Raw genomic sequence first — 23,066 nt, 5'->3', positions numbered from 1 at the left:
CAAGATGATGAGCCCTCCTTAACGAAGTGCAGCAAATAGAAGGCAAACTTGATAGTGATAGTTCACTTTACATAGGCCATACTCCTATTTTTGCAGATTGGATTGTTTGATAAATGTCATCAATGATCAATGATTTCATTAAAATTACTTTGCACAATCAAAATGGTCTACAAAGGCCATTCCACCAAAGGAAACATAGAAAATGGTACTTTAGACAAATTGTCTTTTAAGACGGGATCTACAACACGTACATCTTTCTGTAGAAAGTCAAGATGCAGTTCTATCATTTGAAACTTTTTTTTTCTTTTTCTGGCAGATCCACAAACTACAAGCATTGCTATTTAGTGGATCCCCCCCCCCCCCCCATTTCTTAAGAAATTAAGTATTTCTTGAAATAATTTTATTATGTGCAAAGTTTATTTGTACGGTATAGTTTCCTGAAAAAATGAATTATGTATGAAAAAAAAAGTAATATCTTTGTTTACCTTTTTGTTGGAAATGAAATAAATATGAATGAAATATCAAAAAGTTGAGCCCTCCTTGATGGTGACCACTTTAAGGTGACCAATAATACAGGTTTGACTGTATATCCCTTTAAGGAATACATTGAACTGAAGCAGACTGGCTATTTCTTTTGAACACGTACAAGTGTCCAGTTTCATGTACATATAAGGATGTTATCGCTACGGCCCATACTCTACTAGAATAAAAAACCGATGCTGGGCTCCAGCTTTTGTCCAAAATCAGGTTTGACAAAGAAAGTTAGTCTGAGATCTAAGTTTTCCTTTGTTACACATGATCTTAGACCAAGGGTCAGGTTTATCTGAATTAGATATATGCGTTCAATGAGATTGATCATAACCTCAGGGTGCCTTCCCCAGATCCACCCGTCTTGTTCTCCTTTGCTCTTCTCTCAGCCTGTTTTCTGTATCTCTCAAGCTCCTGCAATTCAAAATAAGTAAGATGACATCACAAGTACAAGAATATACAAAAAAGTAGATTACACAATTTTCATTCATTTAGTGGTGGAGCAAAGGTTCATTTGCAGGGGTGGGAGCTGGGGAGTGGCACAAGATGAGTCCAAAAATTCTTAATCGTAACACTTGAAAAATATGTAAACATTTTTCTTGTAAAGTTTAAATTCAAATAGTACACCTGTTTCCACACTTACACTCTGCACCGTTTGGTACATGTTCTAACACTTGCAATATCCACATGTATTAATAACATTAGTATTTAAAGAAAATAGACATATGATGATGAGGATTAACAGCATTTAAAATAAAATTGAAGAGCGCATGATCCAGTTTATTTGATTTTGTACGATTCTAATATGAGATACAGTATGACAATTCTGTTTTAAATTGCTCATTTGTCAAATTCCATCAACATACCTGTCATTGACATGCAAGCGGTCTCCTATAATATTAAGCAGAGCTTGAGTACTGGTGCATTTACTATTATTATTAACTCAATATTGAAACATCTGCTCGACTCTGATCAACCATACCTTGTTTTTCTGTTCTCTCATGTTATCAACCGCTGCCTCTGCATACTGTGGGTCCTTTGATGGATCCTCTACAATAGCTTTGATTGTACTCTGCATTTATAAACAAGAAAACACAATTTTAAATTTGTTCATGTAAATTCATGCAGAATTTCATATTATTTTACTAATTGTAACAATATTTCCTAATGCATACAAGTTCCTAGCAAATGCAACTCCAACATCAAATCTAATCAAACTTTACATTTATCAAACTAAATTTATTCGTGTTAGGATTATTGATTTGAATTTAATACCATCTTTCATGCCAGAGGCCCCAAGATGAATGAACTGAAAATTAATCCCACCTTTCTTGATATAATAATAATAAAAGTAATGTAAGTCGTTGTCAAGACTTGTGACAATTCCACCTACATATTGTAAGTTTTTAGCGCTTAGAGACTTTGGTGGTAAGCGCTTTATAAGTAACGTTTTTATTTATTTATTTTTTTAATTTTTTTTTCTAGATTATCAACATTTCAGAATTGTCACCAGAGTTTCTGTGAAAATGCAATTCGATGTACATTCTAATTATTCGATTTCCACCTACTTGGATTTATATAACTGATATTTCAAACATTAGTTTGTGAAATTTACCTAGGAAAGTATATATATTTGTTTTCATATGCATTCTCATTGAAGGGATCCATTTTTACCTTCTGTGGAAAGTATGATGTAAATGCCTGCTTCCAAAGGTCTAACGGTGTCCTTGCATTAGATCTACCAAGATCATCATCTGCTACAGGTGGTAAACCTGAAGTATTTTTGGAGGAAAAGGGATGCAAGAATTATATGAAAAGATTGCTTTTCAATACATAAATATTATTTTTTAATTCCTTCTTTTTATCTACTGTAGATGTATACATTTTGGCTTCAAGAAAGATTCATGAAAACAACAGTGGCTAATCGGTAAAATCATTGATAACATTCAATGAAAATCCCTTGTAAAATCGTTAATGGGTATATAAACTGAGCATTGTTACAATTACAAACTAGCTCCAAACTGAAATGTGTGTGGAGGTAAAGAACTTGTTTCCGTCCATTCCAAATCCAGACTCATCTACCCAAAAAAAGTTTTACAGTGGCTGCTTCAAAAACGATATCCCAATTTCCATTAGAGAATTAACCTGTCTTGCCACTTTCCAAAGACCCCATCAAATTTAAAGCATACCATTTTCCCTTAGTAGGATAATGATATTTCCCTATTTTATGAGTCTATGTATTTTATGTTTCTCTTCCGACATTCTGTGATTTTGTAAGTGCTATAGTAATTTTTGTTTTTAGCGCTCCTAAAATTATATCATATTTATTATAATCATTTTTTTTGTTGTCATTATTATTGTTATTAATATTATTATATGACTTAGGTAACGATAAACAACAACAGATAAACTAACCTATTTGCTCCAATGAATCAAGTCCAAATGGAACTGAAATTGGTTTGTTGGGATCTATAGATATAGTCTTCAAGCTGTCAAGGAAAAGAACAAAGTATATGTGAAGATTGAATTAACAAATAATGATATATATCAAACACAAAATATGAATGAGTATATAAATAATGAAACGGTTTATAGAATCTGGTGCCCCGGTTCATAAAACTTGTTATTAATAACAAGTTACAATTTTGATATACCGTAATTGCATTTAATAGGATGAAAGCAAATTCGTCACAGAATTTTAGCATTGTTATTGATTTAAAAAATTCATGAAACAGACCCCTGATCAACTTGATCTTTTACTAAATGTAGCTTTCATGTGTCTATAAATATTTCTTTATAATGAAAACAAGTCAAATTAGATAAACTGAATTGCACATCCTAATCTATATCACATTATAAATTTCTACTCATCACTGCTCATAGAACCAATTAAACTACTTCAATCATGATTAAAGTAATAACAAATGAGATTAGTATTTTTGAAATACAACTGTATTGCATTGAAAATAAGTATGTTCCTATGGAAGGCAAGTTTTAGGCCTACAAAATTTGGTATTTACCTGAGAGTTGTTCCAAAGGCCAGATGACTGACAAGATTCTTCGTCCTAGACATCAGAGCATCAGTCTTGTTGCTTGAAAACTGTGCAGTGAAAAGAAAAAAACATTACAAAAGTTATGAATCCTTTTATCTATTACGCAATTGCTGTAACCTATCAAAGCTTTTGTGAACTTTGGCCTAGTTCAATTCTCTTATCCTAGCAGTGATATCTAGAACAATTAAGAAACCTACATCCACACTATGCAGAGGAGGTTGAGCCAAGGTCACATGACAGGATGAAATTGACATGTACCCAAGATATGGCATTCCTGTATAGCAGGTTACAGAACTTTGCATTCCTGTAGTGTGGATTACAGGATGAAATATACATCCAAGTTATGAAGCAAGGCAATAGAATAAATGTACCTCCTGGGTTTGAAAGTCTTGATCTAATTAAAAAGGGTGAAATATACATATCAGAAATGTTCAGGTATCATGCCAAGAGGGCTGAAATATACTATTTATTTGTAAACAAATTGGAATGCAGATGCAATATTACAAAACCTTACTCCTCACACTAAGGTCACATGACCCCTATAACATCCAATGAGAGTAATGGTTCAGGGTGAAATAATTTCTTGCAACATTTTGTCATTATCATCCTTGAAATTAAGTGTCTGCAATTCTTGCTCCTACAATGTTGTTATTTCCTTTGGAAAACAAGTTGGGGATTGCAAACCCGGTTTTGATAGATATTTACGTATTCACAACCAATGTGAAGTATTTTTTAAGGCGTTCCATTTAAACTCACCTGAAGTGCTGCTCCGTAGTTGTGTGCAATGAACCGTAACGTCTTAGAGATGACTTTTCTCTTCTCAGGGTCGAAGTCCTGTATATAAAAAATACATATTCATTTATTTATTTCTGTGCATTTTATTTTCATCTTTCTGTTACAAGGCCAGTACATCTCTGATACTGCTCTAAAAGAATGCCTGCCTTAACAACAAAAAATAGTACATATATATAACCGAATAAACAAATATCTCAAATGATACGATTCTAAAAATATTTTGCTCTCACATATTTTTCCTGTTCTTAAAAATTATATTAATAGATATGCATATGTTTCATTAAAGTTGTAAAGTAAGTAAAATGTATTTGAGGGGTACCAGATATATATGAACATATTCTTGCCTTGATCAATTATTACTGCCCAGTTTTCAAAAGTATTCAAATTAAAACATTTTAGCCGTCACTGATCGGATTACATCCAGAAGTAATTGTAATATTTTCACTATTACTAAAGTGTTGTTACAGGTTGCATTCACAAATTACATGGAATGATACTATCAGTTAATTCTCACCTGATACACATCATACTTTGTACCGACAATCACCAGGGGCAACGGGAATGGATCTAACATGTCTCTGTCCTGCAAAAATGAATGGAAAAAATAATCTATAATAATAATACGCTAAGGCTCCGCGGGGGGCGCGACGTCTCCGCCAGCCTTTGTATTCTATTGTTTTTTAATGAGATCGCCGACCCAAGTTGGTGCAGCTATCTCCTCCTGAACCCTCCCCTCGGGGTCCCGGTGCCCGGTGCCATCGTCCGCGGGAGAGTCTACTCTGTGGAATTGGCTATACTCCGCCCGAGGTCCTCCTCCGTGTCGACGTCCAGGGCAAAAACAGACGCGATATGCATAATGCATGATATGCGTGACGACAGAGATACCTCATGGATATTCAACATTACATCCGTAGACACACGACCGATGACTATCCACTCACATTATGTTGCGTATTAAATGCACGATATAAAGCATCTTTCTATAGGATATCCTTTGTAGTAGCTGCACAAGCAACAGAGATACACACGAAGCTTCCCGTCCACGTCCAAACTTAGAGACCTATTTCCATCATTATTGCCGCGATTTTTATATAGTTTTTGTGAATGGAGGTATGAAATCAAAGCTTATTTTGTGATTATGACGGTTAATGTATACTACATTTTGATTATCATTTTCTAAAGGAAAGTTTTCACAAGAAAACCATTGGACTGACAGTTCTGTCGCAAGCTGCCTTCAGTCCTCACACATACAGAACACACAGTGCAGTGTAACACCGGCACCACGCACCGCAGGCGTCCGAGGCCTGCGGCGTCGGTGTTCGAGCTGTCTGGAGTTACGCTGGAGTGTGTGTGAGTTCAGCTGAGCTGAGCTCGAGTCGAAGAGATTCGACACTTTGAAATTGTTATCTGTTGGTTTGCATCATTATTGCCGCGATTTCAATATAGTTTTGTGAATAGATTTACGAAACCTGAGCTTAGAATTAGTAAAAGTATTAGATCTACTAATGTCTACGTTTTTAAACGACTGTCTGATTTTCTTGTGAAAATTTTACTTTGAAAAATGATTATCGAAATTCATGGTCAGAAATAATCACAATCTAGGGTCTATTAATTATGTTACAGTTCTTACATCAAATCAATGCATGAAAACTTAGTTATTGAACTAGAAAAATGTTTTTTTTTTTTAAATAGGCAATTAGACCTATGAAGTATTAAGCCTGAAACCTTCGCCTACTAAACAAATCTCAACAAAGTGTAGGCCTATCCTTTTATGAATTAATGAAAAAATAGCCCCAGAAAAAAGAGCCCCCGAAAGTTGAAAAAGTAGCCCCCGAAAATTTCCCAAAAATTTCAAATGGAGCCCCCGAAATGAAAAAACTTAATTTTTTGCCTGCGCCCCCCCCCCCCCCTCTAGAATCCCGCGGATTTCCGCGGGTCCTGAGTTGAGTGTATATATAATATAGGCGTGGGGTCCACGGGTTTCAAGGGGCCATAAACCCCCAAAAGCTCGGGGGTTACGTTCTTCAAAGTTGGGGGGGGGGGGGGGGAGAGATCAGATCACGGCGAGTTGAGTGTATATACAATATAGGCGTGGGGTCCACGGGTTTCCCGCGGATTTCCGCGGGTCCTGCTAGTCAAAATAATAACATGCTAATATATATATATATATATATATATATATATGTACATACAAAGACTGAAAAAGAAATATACTTGTGATCATTATCATACATGTAATTATAATGCTGTTTCAATCTGCAAAGAAAAAGTCTCTTGAAAGAATGCTGTACACCATTTTGTCACTAGCATCATTTGTAATGTTAAATTCATCTTTGTTTCTTCACAATGATTAAACTAAAAATATATGTAACATTTTACTGCATATCTCTTCAATCAATAATAACTAAATCTCAAAACTCATCTCACTGGAGTATTCAAAATAAAATATTTCTGAAGTATAAACCTACAAATAACAAACTGATTGTAAATAAAAAATCATTCTCCACCAATGGTCCGGTATCTACTTACTGGGTGATCGATTCCTATCCTCTTCCAAGCTCTCTCTTTGATCTTGTCCTGAATCTTGGGGTCATTTCTGGCCGCCTTTGAGATGACCTGTTCCACATGGTCCAAGGCACCCTTGATGAGGGTCTCCATTGTGTGCCATAGCTCATAGGGCTGGGAAAGGTCCATCACGACCATGAGTGATGAGGACCTACACAAAATAGAAGTGGTTAATTATGCTATTTTCCACTCATTAATGTGTGGTTCATTGAAAAACAGAAACTGCCTTGATCTGTAAATGATAGAAATTTTCACGACTAAAAAGCTTTGTAATTCACAAAAAATGCAGTGTGATTCAACTATTTTGCGGCATCAAACCTTCATGAATTTGACCATAAACAAAATTTGTAAATATTTTTCATGCACTTGAAACATTCTAGTTTTACCATAAATATTAGGTTGATATTCTATACAGCAAACAGTTATAACAAAATGCCCAAAGTGCCCAGTTTCATAAACACAGAGCTACCAAGTGTCACGCATTATGCGTGACGATACACATTTTAAAAAAATGTGTTATACCCTCGCCCGCACGCTGAGTCATGAAAATGTCACACATAGCTGATCTTTTGACTTGGCGTCTCTGACACTATCAACAATGATTATCTACATTAATTGGGTGCACTCAAACTTAAATCACACACTTCAACAAAATTCGGCACTTTATGAAAGAGAGCACAATATTCATTACCGGTATACTATCCTCATCTTTATATAATCCATTATTACACAATCATCTCTTGCAAGGAGGTAACAGAGTATTGAGCAAATCTCTCTGGATTTCAAGAACAGTTCTTTTTTATTACAACTCCCTATCTCCACAAATGAATACTCATTCTCCAAATATAACAAGAGAAAAATATCATTGAACTCACATGATGGTGTCTTCTGACAGTGGAATCTCTGTTAACTGTGATAGGAATGTTCCTCCACCTAACTCCCAGATGTGACAAATATCCTTCACCTGAATAGATAATACAACAGTAATGATAAATGAATAAACTTGTATATTTACTGAATGCATACTGGTACATGCAAGTTTTCATTGCAAAAACCCAATAAAAGTTTTATATACCGGTAGATGCAATCCCTTCTGAAACTCAGATTAATGTTTTGATGCTTTTCATTTCTTTCTTTCTATCTATTCATTTATTTATATATCTATATACTTTATATACATTAGTTTATTCATTTACTTATTCATTTTTTTTAATTAATTCTTTAATTTTTGTATTCATTTATTTACTAATTTACTTTGTGCCTTTTTAACTAGAGAATTCAAATTTAATGGTATGTATTTAACAGAAAAACAGAAGTTCACATAAATGTTAACGCATTAATGATGTACTTTGAAAAGAGTCGCAAATGGAACATGTAGAGATTATATTTAGAAGCATTATAATCTTTATCATATATTTATGGGTACCGTTGATCAAAATTACTATACAATAGTTGGAGCGCCTTGAGCACCATGCATGGTGGATCTGTGCGCTTTATATATATCCAATATTATTATTGTTATATATATATATATATATATATATATATATATATATATATATATATATTATGACGTAATTTTCCGACAATGCATATTTGAAATGATACAGGAAAGTAATCAAGTTTTGAAGGAAGGAGGTAGATTTTGTGTTCAGATAAAGAGCCTTCAAAGATTTTTTTTTGAAGATGTATGAATGTGCATAAACAAAATAAAAATGAAGAGAAATTGTGCATCACAATAAAATTATCAAATCATACGACATAGGCCTATAGTGAGAAGGTTGATTTAACATCTTAGATATCATATTAATGCATCGTTCGTGTTTGATCTGAACAGAACAGAATATATCACAGTATCTGAAATTAATAATGCTAGATGCTAATTTCTGTCACGTTTCGATAAATTCAGAAATTCTGAAGGTCTACAGTCTTTTAGGAGGACTTGTTTTCTGGAAGAAACTCTGTTGTAGTGAGTCTGGTATAGGTAGACTAATCTTCAGCATCACTTGCCATCCCAGGGATAAGTTTCCTACTCCAGACTTCGTACAATACATTTCGTTTAAAGCAGAGAAAAGTTATTCCGCCTGGAAGACAATGTTGAGAGACCAGACTGTTTCAGCAACAACAAAAGCTGTTATACCTGAAGCGATCATTTTTTTAAATGTACATTCAAAATTTGATAGTTTTAAACAAAGACTACTGTAAAACCAGAGTCTTTTATGGCCTGAAACTTTCACAAATTGTGAATGATCATTAGTTGCAGCAAAACACTTTTACAGAATGAAAATATATATTTTTTTATAAATCATTTCTTTTTGGGCATTAAACATATAAAAATCTATAACATTTTCAAAATTCACTTAAAAGTTTTATGCAAATAAAGAGTTTCTGGTTTAACAGTACAAGTATACAGAGGTAGTTTGTATAACATTTTATCTTCAAATCTTTTTATGAACATAAATTTCTCTTGATAAAAAAATGTAGTAAATAACAGGATAAATCTTATTTCATAAATTTTACCCTCTTTGTTAATCTCCTCCAAAGTTCAACCCCTTTTCCACCATTCATATAGTATAGTAGTAAGTAAAAATTGTGCATATTAGAAGTAGCAAAACAAATCACAACATTAAACATATATGGTACAATCATATAATTGTAATGATTATGTCTTTTATGATATGAAAACATCTTTTTTTCAGGTTGTTATCTGAGAATTGTCGAACATAAACAGCTGCAAACCATGCACATTGACAATAAGTATGTACACTACCTAATACCTATCAAGCATGCATTCACTAATCTAAAAATACAATACAAAGGTTACTAAACTAATAATCCATGCATTATAAAAATATCTAAATCTGTTACCCCATTCTGAATGGACTGTGGGATGAATCACAAAAGCCAAGCAAACATATTGCAAAAATTAAACAAATGTGAAAAGGGATCAAAATGACAAAAACATCAAATATAATCACAGCAGATCGAATTAAAATGATTAAATATGGATGAAAGATCAATATGATGATATTGAAAAACTATCTTGGTGCAAAAAGGCATTTAATATAACTGGATTTAAATTATGAACAAAACTAGGAAATTGAATGTAAATGTTTAATTGATTTTAAAATATTTTATGAGAATATTTTTCAACGTTCAAAATAAGGCTCAAATTATCAAGTCTTATCTATATCAAGATTTTCATGAGAAATGAAAATGTTTATACATCAAAATGATGATTATGAATTGACAGTATCACAAAAAAGTTAGAATTAACAATAAACAAAAAATGATAAGTAAAATCTTTAAAATATATCATAAATGTGTTCAAAAGTATGATAAACACCTTGCAAGGAATCAACATAAAAAATGTCAATATGTGAAATCAGCTTGCCAAGTTAGTACAAATAAAATGTTTAAAATATTTAAGAAGTTAATAAAACTTGAGTGATTAAGGTGGTGAAATTATAATCACTGCAATGCTATATTTAAAAGAAAAGCAATGCTCAAATACTTACCATATTGTGCCCTTTGGCTCTCCTACCAAACGTATATTCTAAAGCGATCGTGGGTTTGGGCGCTTCTTCCTTCTCCAAGAACCGGAGAATAATGGATGTTTTCCCCTTGGTAACATTAAAAAAAAAAAAAAATTATTTGTTTGATTTCAAGTTGAAATAATGTACATTAAACCTGTGATAATGTCATTTGATATTAAATATAAATCATCACTTGTCTCTATTAATTTGTAACTGCGATCTAGTTGACACCAATTTCATTTGTTGAATATTTACAATTAATGTTTTTCCATTACTGATTTTTTTTAAAACAAATTGTGTCCATCACATTGCTATAGAAGTGTCGTAGTCGAGTGGTTTAAGCACTTGACTTGAAGTTCAAAGGTCGTGGTTCGATCCCGGATACGGCACTTATGCCCTTTGGCAAGGCATTAATCTTCATTTGTCACACTCGACCCAAGTTTGAGCTAAACGGGTACCTGGCCGGAATTAATTCCTTGAAATGCTGGAGAGCTGTAATGGCAGCTAGGCTAAAGCCGGGGTAATTATTACTGCGCCTCGGAATAAAATTTCTAGATAGACGGCGCTATAGAAATGCCTCCAATTATAATTATTAATTATATCGTCTTGATTAAATTTGAATTATATTCAAAGTTTGCAATTCAAGATGCTATTAAAAATGTGAGTGTCAAATATATCATTCATCCTCTTCTAAAGTCGCATCCAGTAAATTGTGCCAAAATGAATTTTGCCCAACATAATAACATATCAAATACCATTGTTAGACACAAAATATAATCAAGCCATAGAAGAAATAAAAATAATTCCCTAACAATAATTTGACCGACCCTTTTTGCTGTTTAATTACTTACTGCATTTTTACTGCCAATAAACAAGATGTGATTCTCTGAGCCTTTTGTTTCACCACCTGGTATATGAAATGAAATAAACAATGGATTATTTCAAAAATCAAATTGAGAATCACTCATAGGGTAATAATGCACAGCTCTAAGGGACAGAATAAGAATACATTCTGAATACAGGTGTTGGTATTATACAGATACTGTAAATTCAAACAGGTTTTAAAATAAATAATAATAATAATAATAATAATAATAGTTATAATAATCATCATTATGGTTTCTCAAAGTGTTTATTCCATCAGTATCTAATTTATTTATATCTATATTCTGTTTCACTCAGCATGAATCAGAAGCAAACATAGCATGAATAATTTGTAACATTTGTAGCCACTGGTATTCTATTGCTTGAATGATTTTATTCAAATGAAAAATTGTTAATAATATACATCTTTCTTGATCATTTCAATTTCTTTAAAACAATTTTGTTTAAACAAAAATATTGTCAGCCTTTGTTTGTAAGTATAGTAAGGATTCTTAAAGAAGCAATCTACTTCTGATATCTTACCCTGTTCTTTGGATTCCGTGGCATGCTTCTGTTCTGCCTCAAGAATGGCGATGTCCCAAATTGATTTCTCTTTGCTGAAATGTTAAAAAACAGAAATCCATCTAGAATACACCTACTTGTATTACCATGATTTCTAGATCCAACTTTATATCATATACAAAATGTGACAATCAGTTGAGTAAGTGGGAAAAGCCTTAGTATTTTTCCTAAAAGTAAAGACTTATAAATATGCACTTTCTCTGAAAAACTGTGATAACGCCATTACGAACGTGTAGCTCACGCACAGTTTTTCCTTCATAATCATTTTGCCTTCGGCATAGACTATAAGGGATGAGATTTAGATGACGTCATGCGCAGCGAGAGTTAAAATACGTCTTGCAAGATTTTCAACATGGATTTCGATTTTGACCCATAATTTCCTAAAAAGGAACCATAAAAAGGAACCATTAAACGGATTATTTCAGTCAAGTTGGTAAGTGGAACCGATGTAGTAAAACCTTCTCCTAATTTTGAATAATCAATGCATCGGATATGCATGAGGTAAAATGACATTTTGGGGGATTTTCGAGGCATAAAAATATGCCCATAAATGGCCGTGCCGTTAGCAAGGGAATGCGTATAAATGGTTTCCATCTCTAAAGAGAAAGCCAACCCTACCCAAATACAGACTAGTCTAAGAGGCTTAACGAACGAAAGAGACGGAAAATTCGGTCTAGACTTAGACTTAGTCAGGATGTTATTGTTGTTCTTGATCTTAGCAAAGAGGGCTTCATGAAACATGTAGCGGACAAGTACCTTACTAACGTTGATTTAGTCAATAAGTTAGACTTATGACGGTTTCGAGAAACGAGCCCAGGGCCAGGCCCCTGTCCGACTCGGCTAAGAGATGCAGATTTAGTCACGGACGTAAACGCCTCTGCCGCCCCGCCGGAGCGTCGGGCCGCCCTCCCTTCAGCTAACTGGTGTTGCTCTTCCCTAAAAATGTACCTTCGACAATATAGGTTATTATTTGACGCCATATGTGATCATATTGATAAAATGGGGTTTTATTTTATACATCATACTCACTCTTTTGGCATGGCTGATTACTTTTCTCCAATGAGTCCTGGAAACTAGGTCTATCTGATAAATAAAGAGGTAAATGCAACTCTGCGATCGAGATTGTTGACTGTCGTCAAGAGGAATTTTATGGATGAACATGCGCACTAAAATTGATCGGAAAGTCATGTGTAATGATGAAGGAAAAATTCATAGTGATGAATTGATGATATTCTCCATGTTTGTGCACGATTTTTAACTTGAAAGGTTTTTAAATATTGTTTATTTCATTTATCAATGAATTTATTTAGTTTTAAGAATGTAATTTTTAAAGGATTTCCTTATGTCCAGATTGTTCAATGACAGTATTAACTCCTCTTTAAATTAAGCCGGTTATTTCAGTCTATATTTGGTGAGCCCAAACAAGATTTTGTCCAATCATAAGAACGATCAAGAAATCCATTTTGGTAAGTTGATAATGATTAAATTGTCACTATTTTTTTAGATTAACATTATCATAACCTCTACGTATCTATTTATTAATGCTGTGATTTAAAAAAAATTAATTTCACTGAGTAAATACTACATGCCTAAAATGGAATGTTTATCATGCAGTCCCATAAACCCAGCTCTGTGTAAGTAAGTGCTGAGAAGATTTCGCTGATCTGACTTTACAAACATTCTTCAAGAATCACATATTACTAGTAGTACTACTATTACTACTAGACAGAGGATCCAAAGTTCAAATGATATAGAAATTATGCCAACAAGATATGATTAATGATTATGATTCATGATTGGATGATTTATTGGAATAATTGGACATTGTTGATGATGATTGAATATCATGATTGATTTCGTGAAAATGACAATGAAATGATTGATGATGACAATGATGAAAATGATGATAATGATGATAATGATGATAATGATGATGATGTTCCATTGATGATAAGGATGATGATGTTCACAGGATGAATCAGATTGGTAATAGAATAATAGATAAGGAAGGCATGGCAGGCTAAGTATGGAGCGATATTTGATGGTGATGATGATGTTAATGTCAGATGGGGATGATATTCATCAGGATGACTAATGACTGACTATTGATTATAAAATAAAATTGTTATGAAGTATCCTATAAACATTGAATGATTGTTGATTAAGTAAATTGTTCTTTTGTTGGTTCTATTTTTTTACATAGATTTTGAATTAAGTTAAAACCTGAAAGAGACATAAGAGCAAGCTGTTACTGATAATACCCTCTCATTCATGCATCCATAATATTGCTTCTCACTTCCATGTAGATGAGCAGAATGCCACAGCCCCAGCCCAACCAAGGATCTCGTCGGGTCCTGCCTCCCATATCGCCCAGCCCTGATGTATACCAGCAGTTCCTGAGGGAGCTTGAAGAACAGATCAATGTGGAGTTAGCCAGTGTCGAATGTGCAGAGGAGGGGCATGCAGATCCTCATCGTTATGCCATCTACAAAGGGGCCTTTGACCAGGTTTGTTTCTCCATCTCAAGTTGAGACAAGATATGTAGAAGTGAAAACTTACTGTATGTCATTGTTGAATGGGTCACATGATTCATACTGTTGACATTTACTAAATATTCCATCTGTTGCCAAATATTGTTACTCTGTCTTCATCACACCCTTCCTCTCCATCTCCTCTCCTTTACTCTCATTTTCTCTCCTCTCCTCCCCCTCACCCCTCATATTGTTACCTCCCTCTATCCCTCTGCGTTTCTCCTATCTGTATTTTCTGACTTTCTCTCTGTTTCTCTCTCTCTTTCTCCTTTTTCCATGTATTTTTTTCCATTTCTTCTTTCCTCCTTGATCTTCTTATTTTCTATGATGGAGGAGGGAGATAAAATGTTTATTTGAATTAAAAATTGTGATTTGATTTGATTTGATTCAATTAATTTTCATCTGTCTCTTCCACAGATCATTGACAATGTCTCTGCCTACAAGCCTCTTCTGAGTGCCATCAAAGCCGAGTATGAAGATTGCATTGACACCATAGAGAAAGGTCAAGAGGAAGCGTTTTACCTATCGGGAAAGGTCAAGGCCCTTGCCTCTGAGCAAACAACACTCAGCCTTTATCAGAAGAGAGCTGATGAGCTTGAACAAAAGTGAGTTCAATTCGTTTTACTTATCTATTATTCCGCTGTACACAAGTGCAATGTAAATCATATTTATAAAAAAAGTGGGTTAAACAAAAATACTGGACAACAGAAAGAAGTTGTTTTGCTCTGTCTTTTGATATTCCATATACTGACATGATATACATGTACATACAATTCTCTTTACCATCATAGCTCTGTATTTTGCTGTTTTTAGTTAATTCATTTCATGAAGTGTAACTGCATTCTGGTGTGTCATATCCCAGATTATTACTGATTTTTAATTTATCTAAGTGATATACTTTGCATTTAACATATTATCCATGAAATTGATATTCAATAAGGCAAATAATAAATGTGAAGAAGAAAACCTCATAATTTTGTTGTTCAAATGTTCCATTTTCAGACTTGTTCTTGTGAGAGCTGATAATGAGAAGTTCAAAGCCGAACTGGAAAAGATTGCAGAGATCTACCAAGAGAGGGAAGAGGTGAAGAGAAAAGCAGAGGAGGAGATAGAGGAACAGAAGAAGAAAATGCCCACCATGCCAGACACGATGTTGAAAGGTAGTACCTAAATCTTCTACAGCTTTATACAAGGAAAGTGAGGTGTCGTGGTCCAGTTGATGAGTCACAAGGCTGTGTATCAGTTGGTTCATGGTTCAAGTCCCAGCTACAGCACTAACGCCCTTTAGCAATACATTATTATATAACATTGCCACACTCTGCCTTTTCAATTGTCTGTCGTGTATGCATTTGAATGATGCAAAATACATTTACCAATGTTGATGTCTTTTTTGTTGAAGATGTTGCATAATCTGTGTAGGTTTGATTAAAAGCATGTGATAGGGGTAATACAAATATTACAAATTGCATGGAATCACTCATATAATGTGCTTTGAAATGTAAAATATTTATCAATTTTAAAAATGTAGATGGAAAACATGAGATATTGATGTATTTTTCTATTAACTTAGGAATGGACTTGGATGAATGCACCGATGTGGAGAGACTGGAGAGTGAGATTTCGAGACTCAAAGTCGTACTGGCAACATTGAAGCAGACCAAGATAACTAAGTACTCAACCAAAGAGAGAAAGAATGAACTCAAGACTCAACTGGAGAATAAGACCAAAGCCAGGGATCATGTTCAGGAACAGAATCAACAGCTTAAGGAGAGGTGAGCTGGTGATGATGACATGTCAGTCATTTGTATTTATGTTATTAATATTATTGAAGTGATCTTGGTGGTTGGTTTATATCAAGATCACATCTAGTCGTTACCTTATCATCTAAAACATAAATTGATAGAGATCTTTGTCTGCGGCTTTTGCCACAACATTAAATGTTATGATCAAGATAAATTTGACCATCAATTTATTTGTTTGATTAAAGTTGTGAATAAACCTGCAGACTTTGTCATTTATTTTGACCTGTCAGAGGTAGCTACAATGACACATATGCTCCTGGATAATGTCTGTAAAAAATTTGATAACCTGATAGTTACACAAAATATTCATCTAGTAGATAACTTATTTTACAAACACTCATGGCGTCATCCATTGTGAATGATTTATTTCACAAATCATTTAAAGGAGGAAACCAGCAAGTATGCCAATAGACATCTTATAATGGATCAATGAGCTTATATTCATACTTTGAATCACCTTTATATATTCAAACGAATCATCCATACTGAAACACACAAGTCTAGCTTTCATATCTTGATAGTTGTTTAGCAGGAGATACTTTTAAAAAGATTAATTGCTTTTTATCTTCTGGATACATCTCTAGGTGTCTGAAGGTACGCATAGCTCTGGATGCGCTGGCATCATACTACAAGGAGAAGCGTTTTATCTTTGGACCAGCTGAGGCTGTATCTTTTGGTCTGACAAGGTCAGGCTCCATGATGAGTGTCAGAAGTGAGTACATGTACATGTTGGCTCATTAAACAAAAGAAGAAAAGTACTATGAGATAAAGAGGAGTCTCAGTATTTATCAGTCAGAAGAATAAAAAAACCTTTTCAGAACTATAATTGATATGTTTCAAGATATGTAAGTATATGGTCATATGACTTATCCGATGATGTCTCCTTTTGTTGGGGGGGGGGGGCAGTAACCACCAATCAGTCATTTTGGCTACTTTCATATAGGACATTCTGTAATAAACAGCTTTTTTTCTCACATTGTTAGCCAACAAATGTAGTACTTCACAATTTGACAATATTGTGTAAGTAGTTGAATTGTTCATATCCAATTGTAATCAAAAAGTGTTTTTTATATGGTGCTTTTTCATTGCCATTACTTAGCATTACACACGTTGCATGGCATATTTGGGTCAGTTATTGAAGCTATTATAGTATATCACTTCTAAAGACTAGTTGAGCCAATGCTATTTTTTGTTATTGTTCTGTCTTTAAAATGTACACGTTAGGGCAAGAAGTAATAAAGGCGGAAGAATTTATTACCCTATATGTGAATGTATGTACACATTCATCTATTTGACTGTTTGTTTGATTGTTTTGATTGTTTTTTTATATTTTTTAAAAAATATTTATTTATGTGTTTGTTTATTTGTTTGCTCATTTGTTTATTTCAATTATTTATTTATTAATCTATTCAATTTCGGTATCCAGGTCAAGAGACCGTATCCACCTTTGAGGACGATGACCCCACCAAGGAAAGAGAAGCCGAGTTGCTGCTGGAATACATTGAGCAGTTCAATGAGATGTTTGAAGAGGGTCGCTATGGGGAGGCCGCAATGCATGCAGCCAACAGTCCTAAAGGAATTCTAAGAAACCCAGAGACATTGCACAGGTTTAAAAGTAATAAAAATCGCATGCTGAGAAATTGTAAATTCTAATTTGAAGAGATTTTCCCTTTTTATTTAATTTAATTTATTTATCTTCTTATTTTAGGATCATGTGTACTAATCTAGAGAATCCAGCATATTGAGCTTTATTTAATTTTTTTAATTAAAAAAAAAATAATAATTCATACCCCAAATTTAACATAAAAGATCAAATATTGAACTTTAAAAGTAAGTTTATTCAATAATTCACATCCTCACTACTGAAAGATTTTTAAAAATAACTGAATTCTGTCATTTTATTTCAGTTTTTGACTTAGAGGTCAATCGCAACCCATATGCAAGTTAATTTAATAAATGGAGAAAAATTAAACAAACAAAACAGTGACAGTTTCATAACAAAATAGGATGGAAATTTATGGTGTTTTTAAGTTTCAAATAATTTCATGAAACAGTGATATGTATCACATACCAGTAGGCTGTATGCAAATTAGCATTGCAATTAACAGCTAGTGCATTGTTCATGATTCGAAAAATAGATTAAATATTCATTCATGCCTGATCACAAATGTTTTTCAGGTGTGCGAGTAAAGCGTGGTCAGAAGTCACCTCTGCTGATATATGCAGAATCCCTCATGTCATCAGTGCCTGCCATAGGTTTCCCTCCCAATGCCGACGCTACTCTTGAATGTGTGAAGAGCGCCCTCAGTGGGGACCGACTGGACATTGTCACACACTGGATTGCAAATAATTGGTAAGAGAGACAGAAACTGCCCTCTTATCTATCTTCATATGGTATTCACGTTTGGCCCAATGGGAATATATTTATTTTTATAGCCCATCTGTTCTAGTTTACAGGAGGGATTAGACCACCCTGCAACGTCACTGATTATCTCATCAAATCAGCTCTCACTTAACATAAGAAAAAGAGGATCATGGGGGACCAACGGGCACCTCTTAGGCATTGTTTGCTATATAGAGGATGCAAGTAGCTTTAAGTAGTGCATTGGGGATTTAAAGGAAAAGGAACTTTTTCAGAATATTAGAAAAAACAAATTACATTCCAATCATGCACCCAAATATATACTGTTTCAATAATTTGGTTAATCTTAATTGAATAAGCAATTGGACTATTTTAAAGCTTAAAAGTTTCAGGAGGCATTGTAGCACCTGGTCATATCTGTGATAAATTGATATGACAATGTCAAAAGTACGAAGTGTGTTTACTGGCCAATTTATAAAATTATTTTATGTTTAAGTCAAAGAGACGTTTTATTCATCATATAATTTTGTATCTAAACCCTGACCTTTCACACATTCAGGCTGACCTACTCAGAGCCCCTAGGTCATCTCCTCTATAACTACGCCCAGGGTAGAGGTCAGCAGGTCAGAGGTCAAGATGTGGTCAGTCAGTGCCTCCCTCTAGCCCAGGCTGTCTATACCAAGGTCAGAGCTCACCTCCAGGCTGCTGTGTGTATGTCCAAACAAGGCAGGGTTCACGCCATGCTGGAGTATGCACAGTCTGTCAACTTCAGTCGAGGTATGATGTATTACTTTTATAAATGAAATTAAGGCCTGGCCTTCCTGTCTAGTCTCCAAATACTTTCATTATGAATGTACATGTTTAATATTTCCCCCCTTGTTCTTCATGTCTTCTCCGCTTGTGTTATTCTCATGTTATATATTGATACATGTTTTACATTATAAGTTTAATATGTTTGTTTTCCTTTGTATGTATTTAATGAAATTATTGAACAAAGTGAACTACGGTAAGTGAAATTATGTTATTTGCATATATCGTTAACGTGCAATATTTTTTTCAATAGTCCATCTAGCAATTAGTGAGGTGCTGTACATTTTGAATAGTGTAAATACAAGTTTTGCATTGTATACGTTGCGAAGTATTAAATAGCAAATTTGGAGTGTAAAAATGAATTCAATCTTGAATATATGAAGAAAAAAATCAAAACAGGAGCTACATTCAAACTGATATTTTTCTTTGGCAATTGCCACTTTATCTGGTTTGAGTTTATGTCAAGTATTTTATTGTGAATCAGCAGAATTTCACCAAACTCTTCTCATGTGTATTCAATAAATTCTTTTGGAATACAGTTGGATTTTTGTTTCACAAATATTCTCCATAGGCCTTTCAATAAACCTAGGTATCGAAGACACTATCGTCTGTGGATTGATATATTTATTGACACATGTGATCAGTGTATTGTTTGCCTTTTAAACCATTTTATTTTGAAATAAACAAATTTCTATGAATCTTGTTATCTAGATGCCTACTTGGGAGTCCTAGTAGCTTGTCCATCTCTAGCCCTGGCCGAGGTCCTGGTCCAACCCAGTGGTCACTCCACCAGACCAGTGCTGTCTGTGGGGTCGGTGGTCAGTACTTTACTCAAGACCCAGGACCATCATCAAATAGGAGTTGAGCTTATTGACAATATCCACCATAGTATTAGCTCAGGTGAGCTATGTTTCTGATTTCATTCACATTTTCTAAAATTATCATAGACATCCCTTGTACGGGAATGATTAACAGATAATAGGACAATACCTGAATATTTTATTCTCACTTTCTGTAATTAAAAAAAGATCAATGATTCAATGTCACTATTCTTTTTTGTTGTTCTAATACCCAATTATAAAAACTAGCCTATGTCATGTTTTTTCATAGTCAAGTGAATCGTTCGTTCGTGTCTCCTTAGATCAAGATAGTTATGTAAAGTTCCTTAATTAAAATAAAATTAAATAAAATTAGATTCTTCCATTGCCCGATTGCTACAATGACCGTTTCATTAGCAAGGGCCAGGTCTTCATCTGTGCAACCCGTTCCGCCGCACTGCAAGATGTGGTCCATCGTCAAATGAATGACCATATAGTACAAGATTATATTCATATCCCATGATTATCGAAGTGTATGAAATATCCATGTGTTGTAGACAATAAGACATTACTAACAACTGTCAGTAACAAATCCTGTCTTGCACATTTTAATCCTCAGACTGGGAAAGGAAAGAGGATGAAAAATAGTGGATGAAATTTAATGTTTACAATTTCATCTCAACAAAATACATCAATGACTCGGTGAAACTATTTTGATCCCCTTTGTTTCTTTTTCAGGCTCAAGCAAGTTACGCTTGAAGGACCTGGTCTTCCATGATCCCGACACCAAGATCAGTTCCTGGCAGAAGATCATCAGAGCTTGCAACGACAGCGGATCCTATGACGTGGGACTAGAGCTGCTTGCGGCTGTGACAGTCCTGGAGGCTATCAAGAAGGCCGCGGACAGTGTCTGAAACTTCTTTTGATAATGGATTTTACAGACAGCAAGTATATCGGTCAGGCAAGATTAGTGATATATGGGGCTCCAATCTAACACTTTGGTTGCTTTATTTGCTTCTCTGCTTGGTTGCTCGGTTTGCCACAAGTGTAATTTTGCACAAAATAGGCACCAATTGATGGAAGGAGTGCTTTGTGTAACACAATAGCTTTGCATAAGTACCCACTTATGGTCATAACTACGTCCATGACAATCGTTTTAACACTGATATATATATTAATATTGCACTAGAAACAGTTAAATAACCTTGAAACCTTGGTATATCTATATAATGATAAATACAATGTGGCACAGGAAAGGTCTTTGTGTGGCATATAAAGAGTTAATCAAAAATCTGTCGTTATCCAGTTATGATCTTGGTATGCATAAATTTTGATAGGTGGAGGGAAGTACAGCAAAGGCTAATATTCCTACTGTATTATGGATAAAGTAGTTATGATTGAACTTATTGGAGATCTCTAAAGAGTTCCTCCTGTTCTTGTGTGTTTCCAGACTAGAAAGAATTCTTTTTTCTCTCTTGTGTGCATGATTTATTTCATTTTTCTGCCTTAAAGACATTACACAAAGCCGTCCATATTTGACATCCAAAACCTTGTTAATACATGTACTTCTCCAATACAATGTTCTCTGTATTCAACTTTTTTTATTATTGTAAATAATGTATATACATGTATATGTGTATTTTGAAGTATTGTTACTTTATAAAGTATTTATTACATAGATACTGATTCTTTGATGTAACTGTGATATTGGTTTTATAATAAATGACAGTCATCTATTTCATTACTACTCTTTATGTAGTCTGCTTTTTTTTTCCTTTTCATCCAGTTCATATTTGCAACATTTGACATTATTTAAAGACACAAGTTATTTTGAGCCATAGAAATATCGACCATTTATTATATACAATGTATGTACTTGTACCATTTACAAAGAATTATATACAACGTTGAATACAATTCACTATACAGTATGCTTGCTACAATTTTATATAAAAAAATCAGCCGAGAACAAGATGGACACAATACAATTAGACCTTGTAGTGGGGCCACTTATAAGGACTTGTCTAATATAGTCACCTTTTCTACCCCCATAAAAAAAGGATTGGCCACAAATGGATCTTGTGATGTGAAATTCTTCCACCATGAAGAAAAATTAATATTGTGTTACGTCACAGGATATATCTGTGATATATCCCATTTGAGGTCAACGTTCGAGGCTATCGATAGACCTAATGCGATATTGCCATTACAGTCACTGTGACATGATTGACATACGCAGTGCAGCACTCTTCGCAAGAGTAGTGTGTGTTGTGGACAAAGGTGTTAGTTGAAGTTCATTTTCAGGTGTATTTCGTTATCCCTACCATTTTTAGTTGTTTTTTAGTTTAGTACCATTATACTCGGGTGGCCCTATTAACAAGCAATGATCTTCTGTCTCTTATCTAATGATTCTCTCTGTTGAGAACATTTCCTTAGATGCAATGACTGCAGGTGATACAGATAATATAATAATAAAGTCAGGACTTAAACATGATGGAGGTATAAAACAATATATCCTCTGAGCCTCTTTGAACAAAAATCAACAATTGTATTAAGTTGATATGCTATATATATTCACTGGCCTGGTTAACAATACTTTATTTCCATTGGTTTATAGTTGGTTGGAAGTTCTCTTTTTGATGGAAATAGCACACATTAATCCTCTTTATTTCTATGTACACATAAACAATAATTCTTACACATTTACATATGCATATCGGTACGTAAAATCGCATTATAGACCAAATGTACACATAATACACAATTTCAAACTATCAAACTACAAACATAGTACTTAGTATAAGCTATTTCAAGCTGTTT

General features: G+C 34.0%; 2 protein-coding genes across 2 annotated transcripts; one reads left to right on the top strand and one right to left on the bottom strand.

Annotated features, from left to right (window-relative positions):
* Positions 1–815: 815 nt before the first annotated feature.
* Positions 816–13,063, bottom strand: LOC589538 (cytoplasmic dynein 2 light intermediate chain 1). The gene is made up of 13 exons (XM_030998810.1): positions 12,953–13,063; positions 11,885–11,958; positions 11,329–11,384; positions 10,460–10,564; positions 7,817–7,905; positions 6,906–7,092; positions 4,891–4,959; positions 4,338–4,415; positions 3,549–3,628; positions 2,944–3,017; positions 2,203–2,300; positions 1,511–1,600; positions 816–942 (listed from the first exon to the last, which is right to left on the bottom strand). The coding sequence occupies exons 1-13, from the start codon at positions 12,961–12,963 to the stop codon at positions 856–858; spliced, it is 1,098 nt and encodes a 365-aa protein (XP_030854670.1). The 5' UTR covers positions 12,964–13,063; the 3' UTR covers positions 816–855.
* Positions 13,064–13,322: 259 nt separating this feature from the next.
* On the top strand, positions 13,323–21,998 carry LOC578979 (clathrin heavy chain linker domain-containing protein 1). The gene is made up of 11 exons (XM_779114.5): positions 13,323–13,389; positions 14,230–14,430; positions 14,872–15,059; positions 15,457–15,614; positions 16,025–16,226; positions 16,841–16,968; positions 17,683–17,871; positions 18,435–18,609; positions 19,178–19,395; positions 20,140–20,328; positions 20,985–21,998. Exons 2-11 carry the CDS (start codon positions 14,230–14,232, stop codon positions 21,158–21,160), a joined length of 1,824 nt encoding a protein of 607 aa, XP_784207.2. The 5' UTR covers positions 13,323–13,389; the 3' UTR covers positions 21,161–21,998.
* Positions 21,999–23,066: the final 1,068 nt, after the last annotated feature.

This window comes from Strongylocentrotus purpuratus, unplaced genomic scaffold (assembly GCF_000002235.5).
Source record: "Strongylocentrotus purpuratus isolate Spur 01 unplaced genomic scaffold, Spur_5.0 spur5_scaffold_5, whole genome shotgun sequence".
Lineage (NCBI taxonomy): Eukaryota > Metazoa > Echinodermata > Echinoidea > Camarodonta > Strongylocentrotidae > Strongylocentrotus > Strongylocentrotus purpuratus.
This window is presented reverse-complemented; position numbering and strand designations above follow the sequence as displayed.

Coding starts and splice junctions, on each gene's coding strand:
- LOC589538 (XM_030998810.1), bottom strand. Junction 4,960..6,905: donor GGATAGGAATCGATCACCCA/GTAAGTAGATAC, acceptor TCATTTTTGCAG/GACAGAGACATGTTAGATCC. Junction 3,018..3,548: donor GCCTTTGGAACAACTCTCAG/GTAAATACCAAA, acceptor TTTCCTTGACAG/CTTGAAGACTATATCTATAG.
- LOC578979 (XM_779114.5), top strand. CDS start 14,230: ATGAGCAGAATGCCACAGCCCCAGCCCAACCAAGGATCTCGTCGGGTC. Junction 15,615..16,024: donor GCCAGACACGATGTTGAAAG/GTAGTACCTAAA, acceptor CTATTAACTTAG/GAATGGACTTGGATGAATGC. Junction 19,396..20,139: donor GTCTGTCAACTTCAGTCGAG/GTATGATGTATT, acceptor CTTGTTATCTAG/ATGCCTACTTGGGAGTCCTA.